This window comes from Acomys russatus, chromosome 30, assembly GCF_903995435.1.
Source record: "Acomys russatus chromosome 30, mAcoRus1.1, whole genome shotgun sequence".
In the NCBI taxonomy this organism is placed as follows: Eukaryota; Metazoa; Chordata; class Mammalia; order Rodentia; family Muridae; genus Acomys; species Acomys russatus.
In genome coordinates this window covers 18,185,876-18,208,524 of record NC_067166.1, presented here as the reverse complement: position 1 = coordinate 18,208,524, position 22,649 = coordinate 18,185,876, and the positions used below count along the sequence as shown (strand labels likewise).

The 22,649-nt window shown below is 39.7% G+C and overlaps 3 protein-coding genes across 6 annotated transcripts in view; 1 reads left to right on the top strand and 2 right to left on the bottom strand.

The window, feature by feature from the left end:
- The window catches only part of Gfm2 (GTP dependent ribosome recycling factor mitochondrial 2), a 38,135-nt gene extending 32,913 nt beyond the window's left edge, over positions 1-5,222 (bottom strand). The window contains exons 1-2 of the mRNA XM_051172598.1: positions 5,135-5,222; positions 470-555 (exon numbers count right to left, since the gene is read on the bottom strand). Coding sequence (XP_051028555.1) covers positions 470-532 — 63 coding nt within the window. The 5' untranslated portion in view covers positions 533-555; positions 5,135-5,222. The remainder of the gene's footprint in view (positions 1-469; positions 556-5,134) is intronic.
- A 513-nt stretch (positions 5,223-5,735) lies between these two features.
- Nsa2 (NSA2 ribosome biogenesis factor) lies at positions 5,736-11,421 on the top strand. The gene is made up of 6 exons (XM_051172425.1): positions 5,736-5,884; positions 6,393-6,580; positions 6,655-6,805; positions 8,234-8,413; positions 10,351-10,543; positions 11,083-11,421. The coding sequence occupies exons 1-6, from the start codon at positions 5,882-5,884 to the stop codon at positions 11,148-11,150; spliced, it is 783 nt and encodes a 260-aa protein (XP_051028382.1). The 5' UTR covers positions 5,736-5,881; the 3' UTR covers positions 11,151-11,421.
- Positions 11,422-14,770: 3,349 nt separating this feature from the next.
- Positions 14,771-22,649, bottom strand: part of Fam169a (family with sequence similarity 169 member A) — a 56,185-nt gene continuing 48,306 nt past the window's right edge. For all 4 annotated transcript variants that reach the window (XM_051172398.1, XM_051172394.1, XM_051172396.1 and 1 more), the window contains 3 exons: positions 20,982-21,138; positions 16,242-16,442; positions 14,771-15,507 (listed from right to left, as the gene is read on the bottom strand). In XM_051172398.1, the coding sequence (XP_051028355.1) occupies positions 14,965-15,507; positions 16,242-16,442; positions 20,982-21,138 (901 nt within the window). In that variant the 3' untranslated portion in view covers positions 14,771-14,964. The remainder of the gene's footprint in view (positions 15,508-16,241; positions 16,443-20,981; positions 21,139-22,649) is intronic.

The following is a 22,649-nucleotide window of genomic DNA, read 5'->3' as shown; positions in this document are numbered from 1 at the left end:
ATGTAGAGGTCTAGCGCTAGAAAGCTTGTAAGTAAGATGCTATCCATGAACATGAGGCAAGTGTCAAACTGCCTCAGAAATCGGCTTCCAACAGCTCTGCAGAAAGCTATGCCTCAACTATTTAATAACCATGTTGTGTCTTGATACAGCATCACAAAACTTTGCTTCACAGACATTCCAACCTACAGACACATATAAATTAACAGGTGAGGGGGAGCATTAGTTACTGCCATTCTTGGAAGCGACAGAAATCGCCAGGCGCCTTCAAAACACTCGACATTGTGCTACCTCATGAGAACAGCATTTCATTTTATCTGTTGCTCTTTTTATTGTGAAGGAAACTTTTAAGTTGCATTTCCGAATAAATTAAGGTAGTTTGGTCAAACTAAACTTGGAATGATGAGCTATACTAAGCCTCTAGGAAAAAAATAATTAGATCAACAAAGTCATTTTTGTAAGAATCACTTACATTAATGTGCACACTGAATACTTTCTGATTATTCAATGCAAAAATCCTCCAGTTGGTAAACATTGTGGTCCTCTAAAATATTATCTCTGAAAAAAGAAACAAACAAAATTATAAAAGTAAACATAAATAAGTCAGTAAGTCATATATAAAAAATAAAATTATATGTTTTAGAAAGTAATTTAGAATAATTTTAGCTACCAAAATCTCAATGCATTATTCAAAAAGTAAAAATTTGTACTAAATGAAACACATAGTTCTTAAGCTTAAACTGCCCCCCCCCCTTTAAAAAAGACACCTTAATTCTTTTTTTTTTTTTTCTTTCTTTTTAAAGATTAATTTGTTTGCTTATTTGCCTATCTGCCAGAAGAGGGCACCAGATCTCATTATAGATGGTTGTGAGCCACCATGTGGTTGCTGGGAATTGAACTCAGGACCTCTGGAAGAGGAGCCCACACTCTTAAACTCTGGGCCATCTCTCTAGCCCTCAACTCCTTAATTCTTTTTTTTTTTTTTTTACTTATTATGTATACAGTGCTTTGCCTGCATGTACACCTGCAGGCCAGAAGAGGGCACCATATCACATTATAGATGGTTGTGAGCCACCATGTGGTTGCTGGGAACTGAACTCAGGACCTCTGGAAGAGCAGCCAGTGTTAACCGCTGAGTCATCTCTCCAGTCCCCCATAACTCCTTAATTCTTAAAGAAAGAGATGGGAAGGCTGAAAGTTTGGTAGATGCCATAATCCTAGCATTCAGGAAGCAGAGAGAGTTTGTCAAATTTTAGGCCACCTGGGCTACATAATAAAACTCTGTATCGAGGGAAAAACCAAACCAATCCGTGCCAAAAAACTAACAAAGCTTCAAGACATAATTAAAGCACATTTATTGAAACTTTACAAATTAAACAAATAAAAATATATTTTAGGTAAATATATAGAATTAAGTACAACAAGGATTCTCATGGAAATTTGGTAGTGTCTCATTGACAACAAAGCCTATCTATCTATTCAAATCTTTAAACAATAAATATGTGAAAATAACACACATAAAAGTTATAGCAAAATGAGCTGCCTTCCTGTTACTATAGAAACAGAGCACCTTTGCCAACCCAAGGTGCAGCTCCCAGGAAGAGCATCTGCTTAGTATGCCAAGGCCCTGGGTTTGACTTCAGCACTACAATGAGCCCCCAAACCCACATTTACCAAGTTATCCCTGGGCTTAAAGCACAAGATCAAAAGTGTGAGAAGAGGACACAGTATCGAACACCTTGGACATGGGAGGCAATGCTAAATCAGCTATGCCGGAAGTCACGCTGTGACTATCTTCCTCCTAAACTTGCTGCTATCTCCGAAGTCAACGCATCCTGTGCTTTATTTTCTAAGCGCATCTTGAAGCTATTCCAAACGTCAATGTTCTGGCCTCATCTTCCCTCTCCAGTTTCTAATGTAACAGACCCAGTGTCACCAACAGAAACAAGCTTACACACTATCCTTGCTCAAGAGACACAGGCACAATCAGGTTAACAAATTCAATCAAGAACATGCGTGTTGGACGGAATGAAGTTTGCTCAATGGTTAAGAATAGAGGACATAAGTTCAGGCACAGCACAGCACCCACACTGATAGCTCACCAATGTCTCTAAGTCTGTCTCCAGAGGCTATGACACCTCTGCCCTCCATAGCCACGAGCAATAGCACTCCTGTGCATATACCAACACACACACGTAGCTAAAAATTAAAATAAAAAATTTAAAAACATTTTGAATCTAAAAGGACAAATATAACTGTCAGAGTAGAAGATGGATCTAGGAAGAGTTGAGAGTATGATCAAAGTTCATTGTATGCCTGTATAAATGTCACGAATAAAAATCCTATTTTTTAAAAGAATAAGCTTGATTCAATAAAACTTCCTCAATTAAATCTCAGCCCGTGACTACTCGCTTACTTGTTTTTTCTTTTCTTTTCTTTTCTTTTTTTTTCTTCTCGACTCACTTTTAGACCAGGCTGGCCTTGAACTCACAGTCATCCACCTGCCTCTGCCCTCCTGAGTGCTGGGATTACAGGTGTGCACCAACACACTCAGCTCAACACACTTATTTACAATCAGTGAAATCAAAGCTGTTAACTGATTGTGTTGGGGCTAATCTGCCACTTTTTTGAATTGAGCACTGTACACTTGGAGGATGATTCATAGACAAACTAAGATATTTAGACCAAGATGTTTAGAAAGAAAGCAACTACTAGTTAAATATTGCCACAAGTTCAAGTTTTGTTTTGTTTTTTTTGTTTGCTTGGTTGTTTGGTTTTTTGTTGTTGTTGTTGTTTTGAGACAGGGTCTCTCTGTGTTAGCCTTGGCTGTCCTGGACTCACTTTGTAGACCAGGCTGGCCTTGAACTCACAGTGATCCCCCTGCCTCTGCCTCTGGAGTGCTGGAATTAAAGGCGTGCACCACTACGCCCAGCAAATTCAAGCTTTTAAATGACAATAAGAACTCTGGAAAATTAGCACCATTTATTGTGAGCTTGACAGCCTACCAATACTAAGACTTTCTGTGAAGAGATCAATGGTGCTATTAATGATTTTTATATTTACATGAGTGGGGCCACCAAGATGGCTCAAAAGATGAAGGCACTTGCCACCAAGCTCAGCAACCTGAACTCAATCCCTGGGACATACAGGGTGGAACGAACCAACTGCTGTAAACTGTCCTCGGACCTCCATACACAAATGTATACTGGCAGACAAAATAGATAGACAGACAGAAAAATAGGTAAATGCAAGACACTTACTTTAATCATGTCAATAAAGTTTAATACATAAAACAAATCATGGGACACTTAACAACAAAATCATAAAATGTACATCAATGCAAGCAGAATTTAAGGTGTTGCTGAGACTAGCCAGGCATGGTGGCATTGGCTTTTAATCTCAACACTTTGGAGGCAGAGATAGGAGGTCTACAAAGTGAATTCCAGGACAACCAGGGCAGTTATATAGAGAAACTCTGTCTCAAAACAAACAAACAAACAAATAATGTTACTGAATATATAGGAAAGGAGATCTGACAGCATCAAGTTAAAATGACCTTAAATTAAGTTCTTAGTATCGGACTAATTGTGGGAGAACCTGCTTTGTAGGTTCCCTCTCTCAAGAAATGCTGTTTCCAGATTGTATTCCAAATGTACTGCCTGCGTACAATATTTATTATCATGCAGCGATGTCTCCTGAATAATACACTTTATTTCCAATTTGCGTCGTATCTAACATCTCATAGAAAAGTACCATGTATGAATTAGGTAAAATGTTTCTTATTAACATCAGTCCTTGCTATGACATTTGCTTTTTCTCTTTATACTGAATAGAAGATCTCAAGCTATCAACTTCATTTTCATTACAAAACCTATTTCTGGCACAAGTAATTTAAAAAGATTTCAAACTAGCAGGGTGGTGGCGGTGGTGGTGGTGGTGGCGGCGCACGCTTTTTTGATCCCAGCACTTGGGAGGCAGAGGCGGCCTGATCTCTATAAGTTCAAAGTCAGCCTGGTCTACAGAGTTCCAGGACAGCCAAGGCTAACACAGAGAAATCCTGTCTTTTTGTGTTCATGTGTGTCCCTGTGGATGTACACCATGTGTGTGAGTTGTCTGCTGTGATGGCTGGGAAGAGCAAGAATCTGAGATTCAGGTTGAAGTAACTTCTTATTCTTGAAGTTGATTAAACAGATGTGCTCAGAGTCTGAAAACCCACTGAGACAGACATCTATAGCATACCCATTTCCTGCATATATGTTCCATTTCAATGGTCTTTTTTTTTTTTTTTTAATGTTTCAGTATTAGAAGACTTGCTGGAGTTGCAGGTCTTCTGAAATCTTAGATAAATCACTAGAAATCTCAGAGCTTCTTCGGCCTTTCATCTATGACAGCACAGTAACAGCAAGAGAATTAAACCCACATATTTAATAAGAACTGTGTTTAACACTGCTTTCTAGGTACTGACATTAAAGCAGCGAATGAAGACAACTCGACTCACTCGGACTCTATCCAACTCAAGGGCTATAAAAAAATTTCTTTAATTAAAAAAAAAGTAAATAAAATGTACAACATTCTACTGTCATAGATGCTTTATTAAAGAATTAAGCCACAAAGGGAAATGGGGCAGTTATGAGTAGGTGTGCCAAGGGAGACTTCACTAAAACTGTGAAATTAAAGGAAACACCTAAAGTAGGCCAAGGAGGCAGAGTGGGGAAGACGATAAATACTCTAGCCTGAGAAGTTACCTAATTTACGGCACCTGGAAATACACGACTGCAAATTAGTTTTAGCTCTGGATTTTTTTTTTTTTTTTTTTAATGACGTTTTGGGGACTTAAAAGACAGCCCGGATCCAAGCATTAAGACTTCCTGTGATGAATACTTCCAATTTTTGGTAGCTTCAAACTTCTAGTTAATTAGGGAGTTTCTGTGACTACAGTAAAAAGGTAAAACTGGGGATTGGAGATATGGCCCAGCGGTTAAGGCTTTGGGGGCTGTCCTTCCAGAGGACCCGGGTTCAATTTCCAGCATCCACTAGCACTCCCAACCATGCGCATATATTCATATAGGCAAAAAACACTCATATACGTTAAAATAAGATGACCAAAACCAATTTTCTTCCAAAGGATAAAACTGACCTTAATTAGATGTGCTGTCTTGGGAATTCCTACCCACAGCTTGAAGTCCTTTTAGCCCTAATTCGGGGAATTAAAAAAAAAAAGAAAGAAAGAAAGAAAGAAAGAAAGAAAAAGCCTCAAGAACTCGTTTTCCGGCAGTTAGCCCAGCAGTTTTACTTTCTTTAGTCACCCCTGATAAAGGATGAAGAAAAAAGAAAAACGTTGCAAATTCAGCAGACGTGAAGGGCCGGGGTCTGGAGACCCCGTGGCGGGCTTCTGTGGCCCACTGTCAGCCCCAGGTACGAGGTCAGCAGTGCCAGACAGCAAGACCACGGCGCCCACGGGGCGCTTGGTTGCGCGGTAACGAACAGCTTCTCTCCGCCAGAACGCGAGGAGCGAGAGGCACCGGCTACTCCGAAACTTGCAGCGGCCTCAAGTTACAACGCGCCACCGCCACAACCGCCCTCACACCCGCAGGAGGCACCCACGAACCTCCCAGTTCGTGGCTTCATAAGGTAGGACGCTGCACCATTTCCGGTGGTGCATCACCTAAAAGTCGCCGGCTATCAATTTCCGCTCTTCTGCCTGGGAGCGGAAAGCCGACTCGGAACTGGTGTGTGGTATATACGCGCTCCACTCGGCCAACTTAAAGGACTTCCTTTTCCCGTTCTGGACTACGCCAACTAGGCTCGTGGGCCAGTGAGATCCAGAAGTTAAGAGGTTTTTGGCACCCGGGAGGTCGCGGCCAGCTGCTCCGCGGCTGTCAACATGGTAAGGAGGCCGACTCAAGCGCTGGCGACGGAGGGCGTGGGGGTTAGCGAGGTTGGGCTGTGGGGGCGTGAGGCCCGTGGTAGGCGGAACTGGGTTGCTGTGTGGAGCGCGAGGTAGACTCCGCGAACCAAAGCTTAACTTCAGTTCAGGACCGAGAACATAAGCAACACAGACAGAATTCACTATTGAAGCCCGGATCTTGCTAGCGTAGCCTCAGTGCCAGCCTAATGGAATAGAGTTGAGACTTGTGATAATAACTCTGTAATCGCATCACACCTTTTTACTGCTCAGTAACCCTATATATAATCTTTCCCCAGGTGTAAACATATGAACACGGTGCAAGGTCGAAATACATTTAACTTTTATCATATGAATGGTTAATAGTGCGAGAGTCATTAAAGCTTTGGATAGTGTGGGTCTTTACCTACTTTATATGCTATGTAAAAAGCTTAGAATAAACTTGTCGGTACTTCCAAAAATTAAAATAACATTTCTTGAATCATTTCAGCCACAAAATGAATATATTGAATTACACCGTAAACGATATGGGTATCGTTTGGATTACCATGAGAAAAAGAGAAAGAAAGAAAGTCGGGAGGCCCATGAACGTTCAAAGAAGGCCAAAAAAATGATTGGCCTGAAGGCTAAGCTCTACCATAAGCAGCGCCATGCCGAGAAAATACAAATGAAAAAGACGTAAGTGGTTCTACCTAATTCTCAACCAGGTAAAAAGTACTAAACACGGGCTGAGCCTCTTTTCTTTCTGATAGCATTAAGATGCATGAAAAGAGAAACACCAAACAGAAGAATGACGAGAAGACTCCACAGGGAGCCGTGCCTGCCTACCTGCTGGACAGAGAGGGACAGTCCAGAGCAAAAGTGCTGTCCAACATGATTAAGCAGAAACGGAAGGAGAAGGCGGTAAGGGAAAACAGTCTTGTTTTGCTTGAAATATTTCAATGAAAATTTGAAATTCTAGGTTTGTCTCAGGTTTATTAAAGGCAGTAAGTTAGTTCCACTATTGAAGCCTTAGAACGGTTTGTAATTTTTTTTTTATTTTGATGATGAAGATTTAAGATTTGCCTAATGTGTGTGTTTGCCTGTGTGTGTGTGTGTGTGTGTGTGTGTTTATGGCACCATGTGGTGTCAACAAAGACCAGATGTCGATCCCTTGGAACTAGAATCATTGACTGTTATGAGCTACAATATGGGTGCTGGAAACTGAACCCAGGTTCTCTTAAGAGCGGCAAGTAGGCTTTAACTAGTAAGCCTTCTCTCCAGCCCCAAATTTGTAAATTTAGTTTGGTAGGGGGAAGGAGCTGGATCCAAGGAAAGCTGCTAAGTGCAAATATCGCTGGCATGTTTGCTGGGAGTAAGACAAATAAAGGACAGACTTTAACTGCTCAAGACTGTGTTGTGAAGCCTTGTAACATAAAAGAGTCTCAATTATATGTGTGTGATAGCTGGGTTAGGAAATAAGCTTGCCCCCAAGGTTGATATGCCCCAGTTGAAAGAATTTTAGAATTTAAGAAGATAGTTCAGTTGATAATAGTATTTACCTTGCATTCCTGTAATCCCAGCACTTCGAGGGTGGGGGAGGCAGAAGGATCAGAAATTCAAGGCCATCCCTGGCTACAAAGCAAGTTTGAAGCCAACTTGGTCCACATGAGACCTTATTAGCCATTAGAATGTTACACGCCTTTCATTTTAATAATTAAAAACAAAGCAGTGGATCTTAAAAATTCAATAGCTAATGACTTCATCTGAAAATCCCTAATGTTGTGCTATTGTGGAGAAAACCACAACTTTGTTTTTCTTGCTTTACAGGGCCAAAATTGGTTTGAATAGAAAATTTTCAAAGGGATTTAACTTTAAAATTCAGCATTTTTTAGCCCACCTTTTACAATTACTGTCAAATCTGCTAAAATTCTACCCCAATATAGAAAGAGTAGATATTTTTAACCAGCAATGAGTAGATTTATTTAAGAAATCCAATAAGGCCAGGCAAGGTGGGGCATGCCATTAATCCCAGCACTTGGGAGGCAGAGGCAGGCAGATCACTCTGAGTTCGAGGTCAACCTACTCTACAATGTGAGTCCAGGATAGCCAAGGCTACACAGAGAAACCCTGTCTTGAAAAACAACAAAAAAGATTAAAGAAAAGAAAGAGTTTAACTTAACCAAACCGCGATACACAGACTTAACTGGTTTTGGCTAATTATGACTTGTGAAGAGTCAGTGGAACAGTGTGTTGAATTGTTACAGGAAAGTGAATCTTCTACTTTGTATGACTAAGAACACTGATTAATTCTTACTGTCTTTTTCTGACAACATAAACTAACACTTTTAGGGAAAATGGGAAGTCCCTCTACCCAAAGTCCGGGCCCAAGGAGAAACAGAAGTATTGAAGGTTATCCGAACAGGAAAGAGAAAAAAGAAGGCGTGGAAGAGGATGGTTACTAAAGTCTGCTTTGTTGGTGACGGTTTTACAAGAAAACCACCTAAATATGAAAGGTTCATCAGGCCAATGGTAAGTCTCTATAGGAATATGGTGACTTAATGTTAGCTCCTTGTTAAGCAGGATAAAGCTTATTACAGCTTCCTGAAACTACTAAAATTGGTGTGAAAAACAGCTTTTACAGTATTGTGCTATTGTTAATTTAGGTCATCAGTAGGATATACCATTTTTCCATGAATGTAGGCTAAATCTTAACTTCAGAGTCATAATAGAAAGAATTTTTATGACACATTGCGAGTGAATTTTTATATTTAAACATGATACATTAGACCCTTCTCTTTTTTTTTTAAGATTTATTATTTTATTTATGTGAGTGCTCTGTCTTCATGTACACCTGTACGCCAGAAGGCACCAGATCTCATCAAAGATGGTTGTGAGCCACCATTTGGCTTCTGGGAAATGAATTTAGGACTTCTGGAAGAGCAGACAGTGCTCATAACTGCTGAACCATCTCTCCAGCCCCGACTTTTCATTTTTTATACTTGTATTTTCCTTTTTCAATAAGTGAGCTGCTATATGCCTGAAGAGCTAGCCCTCAAACACAGGCCTTCGAAACCAATCCATTAGACAAAGGAACATTTGCTTATATTTGGTCTTAGCCAAAAGACCAAAAACATTGGACTGTTCGGCTGAAATTTAATGAAATAATGTCTTTTTTCCTGCATTTGAGTACATCCTATATGCAACTATTTTGTCTTTATAAGGGACTATGAAAGTAACTTAATTTCTTTTTTAAATTTTATTTATTTATTACATATACAGTGTTCTGCTTGCATGTACACATGCACACCACAAGAGGGCACTAGATCTCCTTATAGATGGTTGTGCGCCACCATGTGGTTGCTGGGAATTGAACTCAGGACCTCTGGAAGAGCAGACAAGGCTCTTAACCGCTGAGCCATCTCTCATTTCCAACAAACAAACTTCTCCCACCCACTCACCCAAAATTTCTACTCCTGCTTTGAAAATAATGGAACTGAATTAAATTTTTTCAGGATCCATTCACAGAGATTTAGTATACAACTGTAAGTCTAGCCTGCTTCAAAAACAAGAATGCTGGTGCTGTTGATGCTAAGGCTCAGTCTGAATCATGCTGTGGATCAAAATGCTGCCTGCAGCCACGAACAGCCATGCTCTCACTTGAGCAGTGCAGTTTTCCTTCTCCCAGTTCAGTTTCTGACCAGAGACTATCTAGCCCTCTGCTCCTCTCCAGAATGCCTATTCACTCTTGGACTGTATCATCATGACTCCCCTGATTTTGATTTTGTAGTCATCGTCTTTGTAGTACATTTGGTAGCATTTTTTTTAGGGTGGAAAGTTCTTAGAATTAGCCCAATACTTAATTGCACGTTATTATTCTTCCATCCCCACACAGGTAAGAATAAGGCAAGAATGCATAGTATTCAGCCATTCGGGTGCCTGGGTGACATCTCTGTAACAAAGACCTCTAAATAGTCTCCAGTTTGAACCATACTACTACGTGAAGAAAGCTAACAGCTTCAATCCCCTTTTCTTGTCTTTCAAAGTGGCTGAATTACTTGGAATCCTGAAATTGGAACTTAGAGGTTTGATTCCATTACCATATGATTTAAACTGTAAACAAAACTCAAGCCTGCAGACCCTGTGAGGTGGAAGGCCTGAGTAAGATTGCCATGTATAAGTGAGCTTGTGAACTATGGCATACTATCTGCCATGTAGTAAGCCTTCAATAAGTGTGATAACTAGAAAAAGGATACTACAAGTATTGACAGGGCATTCTTTCGTGGGAAAACCATTTTTGGGATCTGTATCCTTATTCCTATGCACTGAGCTTTTTAACCTGTAGGAATGTTAGCATTTTTATCTGACACTCTTAAGACACTATTCACTCCCTAGCTGGGATGATTAGGAAAGGTGGATTCTGAGGCCCTACTGACCGTTTGGACTCGTTCCTGTGTTTGACTTACTAGGGCCTGCGTTTCAAAAAAGCCCACGTCACGCATCCTGAGCTGAAGGCTACCTTTTGTCTGCCAATACTAGGTGTGAAAAAGAATCCGTCATCCCCATTATATACAACTCTGGGTGTAATCACCAAAGGTACAGTTATTGAAGTGAATGTGAGCGAGTTGGGCCTTGTGACACAAGGAGGCAAGGTTATCTGGGGTAAGTAAAAATTTAAATATGGGTTATTTTCCTGTAGTCCCAATGAGAACACTTTTCTGAGTATTAACCATATATAACAAGTTTCTTTCTAATGTAGAAGAGCTAAGTAAGTTAGAGGGTTGGAGAGAAGAGGAAAGAAAAAAAATCTTTTATTGATTTAGTTTCTACTTCCCAGATTATCCTTATACTTAGTTTTTTGTTTGTTTTGTTTTGTTTTTCTGTTTTGTTTTGTTTTGTTTTGGGAGAAGGAAGATACTGTTTTTAAAAGGTCATTAAGTTCTTTTGAAACTCATTAAAAGAAAAAAGTCATCTTGGGAAAGTAGACATTAATATATTAATAAATGAACTAGCTGACATTTTGTGAACACTGTTTACATAAACTTAGAGTACAACTTGATCTTGAATTAGCTTATCTTCTGCTTGTTTCTTATTTATATGAATGTGGTAATCAAAAATACTTGAAGACAAAAAGTTTTATTCTTTAAAATTACTTTTGTTAACATTCTTTGTTTTTCTTCTTTGGGTTTGGTTTTCCTTAGGAAAGTATGCCCAAGTTACCAACAATCCTGAAAATGATGGATGCATAAATGCAGTCTTGCTGGTCTAGCAGTGACTTCATACAAGCCACTCCAATCACTACCACAGAGTACGCACTGTTGGAAAAATACCATCGCTGTGATCTTTCTGAACCACCAAGCTACCTTACTCCATGTGCAGTTATCAAGAAGTATTTATTAAATTGTAAAGAAAAATAAAAACTGCCCAGTTTTACAGTTGGGTCTTTAATTTGGGGCCTAAGGGCTTATGTGTTAATTAACATTTAGTGCCTGAATAACAAGCATACATGCAAGTATATATACTAAAGACTGGGCACACAGCAACGCAAGTCTGTCATTACTGAAGCCACCAGTATAGACATATAAAGGTCAACGAAAATGGAATTATTGGGTGGGCTAGGAAATTTTCCACCTCATTAGTATTAATCCTTAAAAAAAAGCTAGTATTTAATTTCATAAAATACTAAAGATATAATTAAAGGTAAATTAGACTGAAAAATCACAACTCACTTTTTCACTTTAATTAGTGCTTTATGCAATTCTTCAGTGAACTCAAGTATATCATTTTTTAAATTCTAAATATAAGGAGTGCATTTATACTGCCACAAAGATGTTAAAATTTGGTTTAGATAGTTCTAGACTATATACCAATGCCCTGAGATTGGCAGTCAGATTAAAAGGTCATTTGGGGCTATAACTTAATCCACACTCTTTTGTGATACATGAATCATGTGATCATAATGACTTTGAGCTTTAGAAAGTGTATATTACATTAATCTATAATCACCACATTGCTTTAAACTGTTTATTTTTTTTAAGTCTGCCTTCATAATACAGCCAGTGTGATTAGTTGTGCCTTTAACAAGATCATTCAATGTCTAACACAGTATCTATGCACATCTAAGTGAATGAAACTGGGGGGGGGGGGTGTTAAAACAGACTAGAAAACAACCACAAAATATAGGTTTAATTAATACTTCAATAAGGGGATGGGGGGAACCTAGCAAGGAAACAAACCATAAGCTCTCCAGTAAGACTTGGTACTCTGATTAATATGACGTTTTAATATACCTTTTTTTTTTTAGTAAGTTTTATAACATATATAGATAGTAAGGGAAAAGGAAGGCTAGTTCCTCGGAAAATGACCCCTCAGTACAGACAAAATCACTTCAGGACCCTTCCTACACTTAGATTTTAACATTTTCCACCAATAAAAAATGGGTAATGTGTATTCACTTGTCTAAGTTACATATGGTAAGAGGAAGATTGACTTCAGGTGGGTACTGCTGAAGTACGTTTGCTTATTTTTTTAGAATTAAAAATAGCAAACAATCTCGTACAAAACAGCATGACAGGAAGTATGAAAGATGCATGTCTGTAACAGACCACACCAAAAACACCAGATTGCTAGTGGACATAAAAGGCAGAGGCTGCTTTCTAAAATACAGTTACATATGAGTAGTGTTACTATAAATTCTTTATTTACATCGAAATCTGTTTCAGTTTGCTGGTGTGACCACACCTTAGAAGGTAATTCCAAAGGAAGACAACCTTGGAGCAGATGTTTAGTTGTAAAAGGGCTTGAAGGTATGCTGTTCAAAACTCACAACCATTAGGTAATGCTGTGGTCACCTGTTAAAAGGAGACCATTGATGACTAGATGTCCTCTTACTCCCTGCAATTCAATGGAAACATGAAAGTAGAATGTGGACACATGTAGAAGACTTACATTCTAAGTCATGCCATTTGATTTTACTTAAAAATCATAATAGAATCTCTCATCTTTAAAAGTTGTAAAGGAGCTTTACAATAAAATTCTTAAATTAATTTCTGTGGTCTACTGTAGTTTAAGTTTGAAAGTAGAACTAAAATGTTGCTAATACTCATCTGCTCTATGTTACATAAGGAAATATATATGTATATACACCAAAAGGGGACTGCCCTCTCCACATCTACAGAGGAAGTACCAGTTCACAGGAGACTAGAATGTGACTGAACATTCAGTAGCTGCTTGAAGACACAGCAGTCCTCCTAATGCCTTATAAAAACTAAGTTAATTTAGATTCCCTACTGAACAAAAATTTTATAAATTTTACATACCAACATGTTTCTGAATATGGAAGTTTTCCCTGTGACCTAGCTTTTCCTCTGTTCTATAAACTTTAACTTCTGTCACAAACAATAAGTAACAAGTTTTGTTGTGTGCTGAAAAAAAGGTTTCAGGATTGCTTTGAATTCTGTTTATATCAAACAAGCCTGGTTAGGTAAGTATACCCCAGTGTGATAGTTGAGTATTTTTCTTTAACTCAAGAGACTATTCACACAGTGAGTGTAATCTCTTAAAATCACTCATTTAAAAGAAACAATTAAAAAAAAAACCTCAAAAATTTTAAATTATTAAAAATGAAAATTAGATTTTAAGTTTCTGAATCTTAACAAACTCTTCAGTTACTATGTCCAGTTGAGGTATTATCAAGTTTCTCTAGATGTGTAAAAGAGCATCAGCATTTGGCAAATTCACCAGAGTTAACTTAGCATTTGCTGAGAAGAATGGCCAAAGTATAATCTTCACTTAAAATGAAATCCTCTAACAACGTCTAACCAAAAACTCAAACAACAGGAAAGTGCGCGTATTCTAACATCATACGAGAGTCTGTTATTCGGTCTGCTTAAAGATTGTAATTGAGTTAGACTTTTCTAAAATACCAGCATCCCAAAATGCAACATATAACATCACCAGATCACCTGACTAGACTGAGCATAAACTCAGAGCCTCCCAAAAAAGTTTTTTTTCTAAGATATCAAATGCTCTTGCAATAAAGTACACATACAGAGTAGCCTGCAATCAGTACTCAGAATACATCTAAAGTATACAAGACCCACAGAGACAACAGAATCAGATAGAATTTAGGCATTTACATATCTCACAGGGTAGCTTTACTCCTGCCATCTAGATCTAAAGCAGACACAAGGGTACATCTGGCAAGCTAGATGGGGGTCTTTGGACAAGAGTCACAGTGAATAACTAAGGCTTAGGTAGGGGTGGATACGTGTGCAGTATCTGTGATCAGGAGCACAGTCCAAATTAAACTATGTGCTAAATGCAATTACTTGAGGCCTTTAGCAGATTAAAGATAAAAGTGTACTTTTCAGTACCTGCAAATTTACAAAGAAAAAAATTATAGCAAACTAATACTTCAGGTGGAATTTTACATTATGTACCCACGCAACAATTACATCTCTCACAGTACTGTTAACATCAGAAGATACGAAGTCTAGACTGTGTGTGTCCTTCACAGATGTTGAAGAAACTGCATCTACAACTAATAAGAAGTAGAAACCAAAACAATCATTTCACAAACCACTGACCATAAACTACTTTTTGTCCTCTCACTTGAGATTATAGTTAACTGACACATTTTGTTTACATATGCCTACACTTTAAAAAATGGAGATTGATTTTGATACTAAGATAAAAGTTTGAGAACCCTTGCCAAGTTTTATCATTAAAACCCTTAGTATAAAAGATTTCTATGTTGAAAATGTGCTAGTTTTTTTAATTTGTATTTTTAAAATATCAATGGTTAGATGTTCCACCTGCTGAAGAAAAATGTATGACTTGGATTCCCAAAATTGACACATGGTTCATAAAATAAAGTTACTTACAGAAAATAGCCTGAAAAATTAAAAAGAATGGTGAATGAAGGAATGATAAATGGTCCTGAAGGAAAGAGAAAGCCTGCATCTGTAAATAAGTTCAAATTGAGATGTTAGAATCTGTCCTGTGCCCCATGCTCTTTATTCATTACCATGGTTTAAAAACAACTATGATACAAAGAAGGTTTATCATCTGCATTTCTTCACTCAGGTCAGCTTGGCTTTCTTCTTGCCAGGTCCTTTATGCCCTTTGGCCTTTCTCCTCAGATTTCGCCTGTCTACTACAGGCACTTCCACTTCGATCTCCTCGGAGCTGCTATCCACAGCTTTCTCTGCTGACTGTGCAAACTGGTCCAGCTGCTCAGAAGATGCTTCAGACTGCTCCTCTGACTGGTTCTTCTGTCCTGCATTCTGTGGAAATGGCACATCTTCAAGTTCTACCTCTATCAGAGAACTCTGAGCAGCAGATGGCTCCTGGGCCTCAGATGCCCCTTCCTCACCTTGATCTTCCAATGAGGAAGCTGTGTTGGGTGACAGATTCTCAGAGACTGGTTCCTCAGAAAATTCTGCTGCTACAGAATTTGGGAAATCATTGTCAGGCTTTTCTTCATTTGATATAGTGGCAACACTGTCTGAGCTCCCTAAATGTGTTTTCTTTTTTGAAACTAGAGACAGCTTTTCTGCAGTATGTCCTTTATCATCAGATGAGGCTTGATCTGTCAACATTTCTGAGTCAGTAACAGATGAAGTCTAGAAAAAAAAAAAACAAAGCTTGGAAAAGAGTTTCACAATACAGTTCTAAATTGAGTCACAGAACTACTGCATAAAGAACTCAGTATTTATTATTTTTGTTAAGCATGAGTACATATCCTAGGTCAAATTCAGTTTCTTCAAAATTATCTCATGGGGAGTTTAATACAACAAACTCTTAGAAGAAACCATTTTGCCTCAAAGAATGTCCCAGACATGTTAAGCTTCCAGCTCCTTACCAAGCCGTCAGCTGCCTCTCAGTTTTGGTGCTGCTGGAGCCAGACCAAAGAATCTCTTGGGACAACGCCGTGCTGCCCTCGCTAACCCTGCCTGGTTTCTTCAGACAGCAGCATTAAGGGCAACGGGAGTCTTATTAATTCACCAACCAAGCAAGCCACTTAGACAGCATCACAACACATGTCTTTTAGCCATATATTGAAATATCCCAAACTAACCGAGTTAATTTAAATATCCTACCAAGCTTTCTTTAGCCTATCTCCTGAACATAAACATTTTGCTACCAGAACAGTAGCTCATTTCGTTACTATAAAGTAGACATAATGTGGGGTGGGGGTAGACTTGAGCCCTGAAAGACAAATAAAAATTTATGTGTAAAATCTTCCTGAAGGACTACGCACTAAGGTGGAGAAGATTTTGAATCCTCTTATGTTCTACATAACTGCACCTATACTGGCAAACTTTCCCTATGAAAGGTAAGGTAGTCTCTGCCTTACCTTGTCTGGTATAGCCTCAGGAGCTCTGGAAGACTCTGCTACAGGTGGAACAAGAGTCGCAGTCTCTCCACTGGAGTTGAGAGGCGGGACTTTTAGCTCTTCTTCCACAGCGTCACTGGGAGAGTCCTCCTCCTCAGCTGTAAGCGAGGCCTTACTGGCACCGTCCACTACCTCCCCGTTCACAGGCTCCAATGCAGAGTCCTGCCCCAAAAGGAAAAGCCAGGATTTGAATACAAGCTGATTGTTTAAGATAGGTCCACTGTCAGTCCCTGCTTGTCATCCACCAAGATTCACAACTGGAAGAGGAGAGACTCAGTAGGTAGCGTCAGCAAAGTAAAGACTCCCCAAGGATCGCACAAGCCTACTGTCTCGGGTGACAGGGAAAGGCCAGGATACTCAGGGGTTACACAATGTGGGGCTAAGATTTAGGGAAAAGATCCTGCTTCTGCTGTCTATTCCTTCTTAAAGGAGATACAGAAGATGAACTTTTCAGTAAAGAGGCAACAGAGCAAGTTGAATCTCAATACCAGCTCTATGAAACACTGCCAGCCGCTCAACACCTGGGAAGTCGGGGGTTATACTTAGATACCTTACCATATAAGAGGAGCGCCAGACCTGTGAAAATCTAGGCCTATTAGCTGCTTGCTGGGAAAACAAAAGCCCCAGTCTCAGCTGGCTCAGTCAGTCAACCCAGAGTGATCAGTTATTAAAGTACAGAAATTTGATCTGATGGCACAAACTTTCCATTTCTAAGCTTTTCTCCCAATGTTTTATCAATTCACAATCTACTTAATGTTGGATGTTTCCAATTCCTAATATAGGCTAATAACCAGAAGGTATACTATTACCATTTTAAGAAATTAACGTAGGGCCAGGCATGGTGGCACACGCCTTTAATCCCAGCACTTGGGAGGCAGAGGCAGGCAGATCGCTATGAGTTCGAGGCCACCCTGGTCTACAAAGCGAGTCTAGGACAGCCAAGGAAGACTACACAGAGAAACCCTGTCTCAAAAAAACAAAAAAACAAAAAAACAAAAAAAAGAGAGAGAGAGAGAGAGAAATTAATGCACATGACTGTTCAAAAATACAACCAGTACTAGACGCCTGAAAGTATATAAAAGAAAACTTTTCAGGCTGGAGTGGCGCACACCTTTAACACCAACATTAGGAAGGGAGAAGCAGGCAGATCTCTGAGTTCAAGGCCAGCCTTGTTCCAAGAAAGCCAGGGCTCTGTAGAGAAATCATCTCAAAAACAAACAGCCAGGCGGTGGTGGCACACACCTTTAATCCTAGCACTCGGGAGGCAGAGGCAGGTGGGTCCCTGTGAGTTTGAGGCTGGCCTGGTCTATAGACAAGTCCAGGACAGCCAAGGCTACATAGAGAAACCCTGTCTAGAAAAACCAACCAACCAAACAAACAAAACCCCCAAAATTTTCCAAAAGAGATGTTTGAATTAGACCTAATTTTTCTAAAATTAAAATTTTTGAGGGTGAGCTTGGTGGTATGCCTATAATCCTAGTACCTGGAAGGCTAAGGTAGGAGGATTCCAAGTTTGAGGACAGTCTAAGTTTTTTGTTTTTGTTTTTGAAAGATGTATCTATTATTTAAACAATGTTATGCCTGTATGTACACCTGTGCACCACAAGAGGGCACCAGATCTCATTATAGATAGTTGTGGTTGCTGGGAATTGAGCTCACCATCTTTGGAAGAACAGGTGGTGCTCTTAACCTCTGAGCCATCTCTCCAGCCCCAGTTTAAGTTTAATGGCAATTCTAAGGCTAGCCTGGATTACAGAAAAAGAGATTTTGCCTCACAAATAAAGTGAAATAAAGAAAGAGAGGAAGTCAGGTGCCACCACGTCCTTAATCCCAGCAAGTGATCCCTGTGAGTTCAAGGCCAACCTGATCTACAAAGTGAGTCTAGGATGGCCAAAGATGCACACACAGGAAAACCCTGATGAAAAAAAATCCAAAAAGAAAGAATATATATATTCTTGTTTGTACTATCTGGTTTTGTGTTAACTTGCCACAAGTTAGAGTCATGAGAGAAAATATCCTGAGCTGAGGAAATGCCTCCATGAGATCTAGCTATAAGGCATTTTCTCAATGAGTGATCGTAGGAAATGTCCCAGCCCATGGTGGGTGGTGCCATCCCTGGGTGGTCCTGGGTCTATTAGAAAGCAGGCTAAGCAAGCCATGTGAAGCAAGCCAGTAAGCAACACCCTCCATGGCCTCTGAATCAGCTCCTGCCTCCAGGTTCCAGCCTTGCTAGTTCCCAGAGATGAACTAGGATCTAGAAATCTAAGCCAAATAGGCCCTTTCCTCCCAAATTGCTTTCTGGTCATGGGGTTTTTGCAGCAATAGAAACCCTAAGACATTACTATTATACTAAGTGGTATACAGAGTTGGTTACACAAAGAAGGAAAACTCATAAAAGGACCAACCAGAGAGGGAAAATGTTAAAGGGAAAAAATAGAACATAAGATAAAACTGGGGTCACAAAGTAAGAAGCAATGAAAGAGAAAGGGTCAGCCCTTCAAGTTTTAGATTTGAGACCAGAATGAACCAACCAGGAAAGTACACTTAACACAGAAGAATTCAGATGGCTCAGAGGTTAAGAGCACTGCTCTTGAAGAGGACCCAAGTTGGTTCCTAGCTCCCATGTTATGTCACTCACAGCTGTCTATAAGTACAGCTCTGGAGGACTCAGCATCCTCTTGTGGCTTCTGTGGGCCCATGCTCACACACAAAACATTCCCGCATACACATAATTAAAATAAATGAGAAACAAAGCGAAGTATATTGGACTTAGGATGACAAAAATATGCAGTGGGCAAGTGGCTTTGTAGATCTAGATCTGAGGTCGGGGAAATGGTTAAGTTGGTAAGAAGTACTTGGTATGCAAGCATGACAGATGGACCTGAGTTCAAATCCCCAGCATCCACATAAAAAACAGACATAGCTGCTTGTTTCTGTAACTACCAGCAGTAGGAGCCAGAGACAAATGGATCCTAGGCTCACTGGTCAACCAGCCTAGCCAGCCAGTCTCGATAAGGGGCAAGCTTCGGTTCAGTGAGAGACTGTCTCAAAGCACTAAGGCAGACAGCAGAGGAAGACACCTAACATCCATCTCTGGCCTCCAAATGTGTGCACGTGGCCATGCACACATGCACACCACAAAAGAGGCAATGAACCAAAGATCAAAAGGGAAAATATTGAGTTTCCCAGAATGTACACATTAAGGAGAAAAAAGCATATGTCAAACATATACAGTCACGTGGACACATATACACAGCTAGGAAACTAAAGAACCTTGAGAAGGGTAAAGCAGTCTGTCGCCTCAGGTAAGAGAAGCCACTGGAGTTACAAGGGTTCTGTAATGACAAATGTTCAATATCTTGCTAGATGAGACAGGTTACATGGTATGGACTATCTTACAATATACTACAGTATATTATAGTTTAAGAGGGAAAAACTACAAATGTTTATTTTTCCCTATCAAACGTATATGCTTTTATTTTCCCCAATTTCATAAAAGAAAAAAAAAGGCATTTGAAAACACAACTTTCATAAATTAGAGAGAACAAAAGCTGCACTGCACTGACTTAAGAAAGCTGGTAGGAGGTCTGGAGAAATGCTCGATGTGAAGGGCACTGGTTGCTCTTCCAGAGGACCCAGATTCAATTAGCAGCACCCACACAACAACGTACAACTGTCTAGCTCCAGATGCAGAGAATCCCATGCCTTCTGTTCTGTTTTTAATTTTTGAGACAGGGTCTCTCTATTATATAGCCCTGGCTGTCCTAGAACTCACTATGTAGACCAGACTAGCCTGAAACTCACTGAGATGTCTCCCAAGTGCTGGAATTAAAGGTGTGCACCATCATGCCCGGCACCTCTTCTGACCTTCATCAGTAGTAGGCACATACGTGTAGACAGGCATGCATGGAGAGAAGACACATGTACAGATTAAACAATAACAGAAAATTGGTAGTACTGTTATTCTTATACTGTATACACTAGGAAAATAGGTAGAAGACTAAGAAACTCAGGTGCATATGAAACTAGAAATGTATAAAGTAGAAATAACTGAAGATATCAAAAAGGAAGGACAAATGGGTAAAGAGAAAAAGGAAGATAGGCTAATACACATATAAAGAGGTCAAGTATCAAGCCTGATTAATGCTTTTACTCAGCTACAGAGGATTTATCTATTTGGTTTGGGGTGTTGTTTTTGTTTTGTAACTAGCTATCTTTCCAGAAAATCAGTTCTAGTTAAAAAAACAAAAACAAAAATCCAAATAACTAATTTCTTTTTTTAATATTTATGTATTATTTATACAGTATTCTGCCTTAATGTGTGCCTGCAGGCCAGAAGAAGACACCAGATCTTATTATAGATGGTTGTGAGCCACCATGTGGTTGCTAGGAATTGAACTCAGGACCTTTCAAAGAGGAGCCAGCGCTCATAACCTGAGCCATCTCTCCAGCCCCCACGCCCCAATAACTAATTTCTACTCTTCTAACAACCCTAAAATAGGTTATCACCTGTGTACTTGCTAAGTGTATTTAACTCCACCTATGAGTCTGTATTCAGCGTGCACTGAGGGGTCTTGCTATCTCCCTAACTATGTATATCCCAGCCAATGTGTACATTTTAACCACCAATACAAATTCTGAACTATGGACTCATTTCTCTGGTTAAGGACACTTCCTTCTATCTAATGAGGGACTTCCTACTTTGTCACCATCTTGCTTCTCCAGGCGTGGCTGAGTCTCCGGTGCAGGCTGTGCCTCTTTAACACTGCTTTCATCTCCAAATCCCATCACTCTCCGCTCGGGTTCCTCTTCCAGGAATTCTTCTGAGCTCTCTGATGTGCGTGCAGTATACTCAACTCTAGAAAACAAACCAGCACCATTCTTGCTTTTTCTTATTATGGATCAAGATAAACTTCAAGGATTCCTTTTAGGCCAGTACAGGTGGTGAAGTCAGGAACTCTGGTACAGTTAGGTAAGCCTGTACAATCCCAGCCCTTTTTATTTTGAAAAGGTCTTGCTAAAATTGCCCAGCTTTGGTTGGGACTCACAATCCTCCTGCCTTAGCATCCTAGAATTCCTCCTTAACAAAGTAACATTTTTTTATTTTAGAATCAGTAAATGTTATTGCATCAACTTTAGATCCTATAGTTAAAAAACTAATCTTTTCATCCAGATGTATTTGTTCTTTTCCTTGCCAGTTTCGTTAAATTAAAAACATCACCACTGTCTCTATTTAAACTAGACTTCTCATCTACTCTACTGAAATGAGCACATACCCCAGCTTTCTTCAAATACTGTTAGTACATAATCATGTGTACTATCTACAATCATAGGCACTGACTACTTGACATATGCTCAAAGAGCGTGACATCATAGTCTGCAGACAACTGCTCAGCCATGCTCACTGCCACTCTATTCACAACAGCTAGGAAATGGAAACAACCTAAGTATCCTTCGAATGATGAGTGGATAGTGAAAATGTGGTAAATCTGTACCATGATTTCTATTTATCTATAAGGAAAACTGGAAAACTTAAGTGAGTGGATGGAACTAGAATATACACACTGTGGCTTCAAAAATAAAGGCTCCCATGTTGAATTCGTAGTGCCTAGGACTGTTTGGAAAATATTAGGAGGTGTGTCACTAGGGTGGGGGGACCTGAAGTTTCAAAAGACTCCCAGTATGTTCTCTGTGTCCTGTTTGTGAGCTGTCAGCTGCTGCTCCAGAGCCATGCCTCCTGCCTCCTGCCACACTCTACCTTATGGTGATGGACTCCTAGTCTCCAGAACTTTAACCCTCAAATGAACCTTCTGATGAGCTGATTTCACCGTGGTCTTTTATCACATTAAAAGAACTAAGAAGTTGGTACCAGGGCATGAGCTATTGCTATGACAGGCATGACCACCCAGTTTGGTTTTAGAGTTTTTGGTTGCTGTTGTTGGTTTTTTTGTTTTGTTTTGTTTTGTTTTGAATATGGAAGACTACTTTGGACTAGGACGGTAGTTGAACACTGTAAGCAGAACGTAACAGGCCATCCTACTAAGCAGGAGCTTAGAAGACAGTAGTGCTGAGAACTGTGTGGACTGTGGAGACCCAACTCAAGAAGCTTCAGGGGGGAAGAATATTAGCAACCTGGCTAGATATCAATCTTGGGATACTTTGGCAAAGAATGCAGCTGCTTCCTGTCTATCCTAAGAACTTGTCTAAAACCAAACTGAAAAGCAGAGGAACAGTTTCGTCGGCAGAGGCGATTTCAAAGCAGCCTAATCACTCACAACCACTCTGCCATGTGGTTATTAACAGTCATGCTTATGCAGGTTGACAATGAAAAAGAGCAAGTTGGGCAAAATGAAATACAAAACTATTTAG